General features: G+C 51.2%; 1 protein-coding gene across 1 annotated transcript in view; it reads left to right on the forward strand.

Moving 5' to 3' along the window:
- ZNF710 (zinc finger protein 710) overlaps positions 1–4605 on the forward strand; it is a gene marked incomplete at its 5' end in the record, with an annotated part of 10683 nt that continues 6078 nt past the window's right edge. Inside the window, one exon of the mRNA XM_006769595.2 lies at positions 1–609. Coding sequence (XP_006769658.1) covers positions 1–609 — 609 coding nt within the window. The remainder of the gene's footprint in view (positions 610–4605) is intronic.

Consider the following 4605-nt stretch of genomic DNA (forward strand, 5'->3'; position numbering starts at 1 on the left):
TACCTGGTGGAGGCGGGCGACCGGCAGAAGCGCTGGCAGTGCCGCATGTGCGAGAAGTCCTACACGTCCAAGTACAACCTGGTGACGCACATCCTGGGCCACAACGGCATCAAGCCCCACTCGTGCCCGCACTGCAGCAAGCTCTTCAAGCAGCCCAGCCACCTGCAGACGCACCTGCTCACGCACCAGGGCACGCGGCCCCACAAGTGCCAGGTGTGCCACAAGGCCTTCACGCAGACCAGCCACCTCAAGCGCCACATGCTGCTGCACTCCGAGGTCAAGCCCTACAGCTGCCACTTCTGCGGCCGCGGCTTCGCCTACCCCAGCGAGCTCAAGGCCCACGAGGTCAAACACGAGAGCGGCCGCTGCCACGTGTGCGTGGAGTGCGGCCTGGACTTCTCCACGCTGACGCAGCTCAAGCGCCACCTGGCCTCCCACCAGGGCCCTACCCTCTACCAGTGCCTCGAGTGCGACAAGTCCTTCCACTACCGCAGCCAGCTGCAGAACCACATGCTCAAGCACCAGAACGTGCGGCCCTTCGTGTGCACCGAGTGCGGCATGGAGTTCAGCCAGGTCCACCACCTCAAGCAGCACTCGCTCACCCACAAGGTAGGCCGCCCCCAACCCCCCCGCGTCTCCCTCTGCCTCCCCCCTGACTCCGCGCTCTCCTGTCCCTTCCTTGAGGCCGTAGTAGAGTTGGTTCACAGATGAACAGTTATTTATTTTTAATATATATTTCTATTGATTTCAGAGAGGAAGGGAGAGCGGGAGAGAGAGAGAAACATCAATGATGAGAGAGAATCATTAACCGGCTGCCTCCTGCACGCCGCACACTGGGGATGCGCCGTTGACCGGAATCGAACCTGGGACCCCCCTCCCCCAGGCAGCAAGCCGACGCTCCATCCACTGAGCCAAACCGGCTTCGGCAACAGTTATTTATTTTTAATATATATTTCTATTGATTTCAGAGAGGAAGGGAGAGCGGGAGAGAGAGAGAAACATCAATGATGAGAGAGAATCATTAACCGGCTGCCTCCTGCACGCCGCACACTGGGGATGCGCCGTTGACCGGAATCGAACCTGGGACCCCCCTCCCCCAGGCAGCAAGCCGACGCTCCATCCACTGAGCCAAACCGGCTTCGGCAACAGTTATTTATTTTTAATATATATTTCTATTGATTTCAGAGAGGAAGGGAGAGCGGGAGAGAGAGAGAAACATCAATGATGAGAGAGAATCATTAACCGGCTGCCTCCTGCACGCCCCACACTGGGGATGCGCCGTTGACCGGAATCGAACCCCGGGACCCTTCAGTCCACAGGCCTTCACTCTGTCCACTGACCCACACCAGCTGGAACCTTAGTTTTATAGTTATGTATTCAGGAAAATACTAGTATACATAATTTAAATTAGCTGCCTTTAAAAAAAAAAAATCCTCATCCAAGAATATAGTTTGGGGTTGTTTTTCATTGAAGGACCCTTAGTTTTATAGTTACATATTCAGGGAAATACTAGTACACATAATTTAAATTAGTTGCCTTTAAAAAAAAAAAAATCCTCACCCAAGAATATAGTTTGGGGTTGTTTTTCATTGATTTTCGAGAGAGAGAGGAAGGGAGAGAGAAACATCTGTCGGTTGCCGCCTGCATGTGCCCCAAAAGGGGGATTGAACCCGCAGCCTGCCTCTGGGCCCTGACCAGGAATCCAACACGAGACCCTTCAGTGCATGGGATGGCACTCTAACCATTGAACCACATCAGCCAGGGCAGAATTTAATTGTCTTTTAAATAGTAAAACCTGACTTACGTTTGAGAAAATTTTATTTATTTTTATTGATTTCATAGAGAGGAAGGGAGAGGGAGAGAGAGAAGCATCAATGATGAGAATCATTGATCGGCTGCCTCCTGCGCGTCCCCCCACTGGGGATCGAGCCCACAAGCTGGGCATGTGCCCTTGACTGGAATCGAACCCCCGGATCCTTCAGTCCGCACGCAGGCCGATGCTCCATCCACTGAGCCAAACCATCTAGGGCCGGCCTGTGGTTTCCACCCCAAATCAGCCAACTGCATACATTATGAGCTTCCTCTCCTCATAATGGTGGCCTTGGAGTTCTCACAGTGGACATGACAGTGAGGGGGGAGCAACAGGCTGCCAGGCCAGGAGCCCAGCTCCCTCCCCGCGCCCCTCCCCTCCCTCCGGACCCCTCCACCAGACCTGGGAAGCTTTTCCAACCCGAGCAAAAATGACTTGTAGGTTTCAATGCAGGTGCCCCCGCCGTCGGTTGGTGTAGCTGCCAAGAGCATAACGTTAAGGATTCTGAAGCTGAATCGGGGCTCAGCCGTAAACGGGGAATGTGCCCCAAGTAAACACCAGATGACTGGCTATTAGTGTCTGCGGGGGGTGGGAGTTCATGGGCGATAGAGTGGCCATCTTTCTCTTCTCCTAAAAGTCCCCCCTGTCTGCAGAGTGTTAAGGGATAAATAATACAGCGAAGAAAAGCTGGGGTCCTCAAACTACAGCCCGCGGGCCACATGCAAATACAAATATTGTATTTGTTCCCGTTTTGTTTTTTTACTTCAAAATAAGATATGTGCAATGTGCATAGGAATTTGTCCATAGTTTTTTAAACAATATAGTCCGGCCCTCCAACGGTCTGAGGGACAGTGAACCGGCCCCCCCTGTTTAAAAAGTTTGAGGACCCCTGGTATAGGGGATGAATTTGAGGAAAGCAATGTCGGAGGCAGGAAAAATGGCTGAAACATTCCTCACATCAGCCTCAATGTGTACAGCCCTTGCAGACCGAGTTCCCCAAGGGCAGGGCCCCCTGGTGGTCATACACATCTTCTGAGTCTCCAGCGAGCCTGTAAGACGTGAGACACGGCCCTGTCTGCTAAGAGAAATACACAGGAACCGTTACATGACGGTAGGAAACTTTGTACGGAACAGCGGTTGGGACCGCAGCTGTAACCACACAAACCTGTCTGAAGAAAAACTGAGAGCAAAAATCAAAGGCGAATCCGATTGGAGACATTCCTCACATCACATCAGCCTCAATGTGTACAGCACTTGCAGACCCAGTTCCCCAAGGGCAGGGCCCCCTGGCGGTCATACACATCTTCTGAGTCTCCAGCCAGCCTGTAAGACGTGAGACACGGCCCTGCCTGCTAAGAGAAATACACAGGAACCGTTATATGACGGTAGGAAACTTTGTACGGAACAGCAGTTGGGACCGCAGCTGTAACCACACAAACCTGTCTGTCCCCCTGGGGTTCTAGCCAAGAGACTGGCCCCCGAGTTTTGTCCTAACGTTTTCCCTAGGCCGGTGGTTCTCAACCTTCTGGCCCTTTAAATACAGTTCCTCATGTTGTGACCCAACCATAAAGTTATTTTCGTGGCTACTTCATCACTGTCATGTTGCTTCTGTGATGAATCGTCACGTAAATATCTGATATGCAGGATGGTCTTAGGCGACCCCTGGGAAAGGGTCGTTTGAAAAACTCTCTCTCGGGGTCAGTGAGAGTTTGAAGGGTCTGAATTCTACACAGACCTGAGTGTCACTTTTCCTGAGGCAGCCATACCTTTAATCATATTCTCAAGGGGGACGCACTTAGGGCAGTGGTCGGCAAACCGCGGCTCGTGAGCCACATGCGGCTCTTTGGCCCCTTGAGTGTGGCTCTTCACAGAATACTACGTGCAGGCGTGCACGGACAGTGCGAAGTTGACTTAAAAGCCTGTGCGCAGAAGTTGGTATTTTGTGGAAGAGCCACACTCAAGGGGCCAAAGAGCCGCATGTGGTTCGCGAGTCGCAGTTTGCGGACCACAGGGCTAAGGCATGCCTTTAACTCTTTGCTTGAGCTGCCTGTTGGAGCACACAAAGGCACTGCATCTCACACATCCCAGGTTAACTCTTTGGTGCCCTTGCCTACAGGGAGGGCCATACCTAGCTAACCAAACCCCTCAAGGCAGCTGCCTACTCTGCTCAAACAATTTCTAAGAATGAAAGTTGTTCAAAACCTTAACCCCTTCTGCTACTGAAAAAAGGGTTCCTGGTCTTGTCATCAGTGAGAGAGAACATCAGCCTTGCAAAACTATTCCTTTGTACCTTAACTCTAGCATCCTTGTCTCGGCAAGGGATTGCTTAGTTGCCGACAATGGAAACCTACTCAAGCTGGGCAATTATTAAGACACAAGGGTATCTCACAGAATCCAAGGGCAGAAATGCAGCTGGGTCTCAGGAGGACCTGGAATTTGTAACTTGTAAGTTACAAATGTGTTTGACTCGAGTGAACAGAACAAACAGAACAATCAGTAATACTGGCTTAAATAATCTAAAAGCTTATTTTTCTCGTGAAATAATTTCAAAAGTGGGCAGTCACCCATGTCATTAGGAATTCAGAAGTGGGACTTTTATCCTCATGGTTGCAATGTGGCTGCTGCGCATCCAGGCATGGAGTCTGTGTCCCAGTTTGGAAGAAGTGGGTAAAGGAGCAAAAGTTAAAGTGAAAAGGAATGTTACACACATTTAACCTTCCGGGAAGCTCTGCCAGAGGTTCCATCCCATGACTTCTCCTTGGCCAGAATCTCATCAGAAATATGAAAGAAAGGAC

This window comes from Myotis davidii, unplaced genomic scaffold, assembly GCF_000327345.1.
Source record: "Myotis davidii unplaced genomic scaffold, ASM32734v1 scaffold324, whole genome shotgun sequence".
Lineage (NCBI taxonomy): Eukaryota > Metazoa > Chordata > Mammalia > Chiroptera > Vespertilionidae > Myotis > Myotis davidii.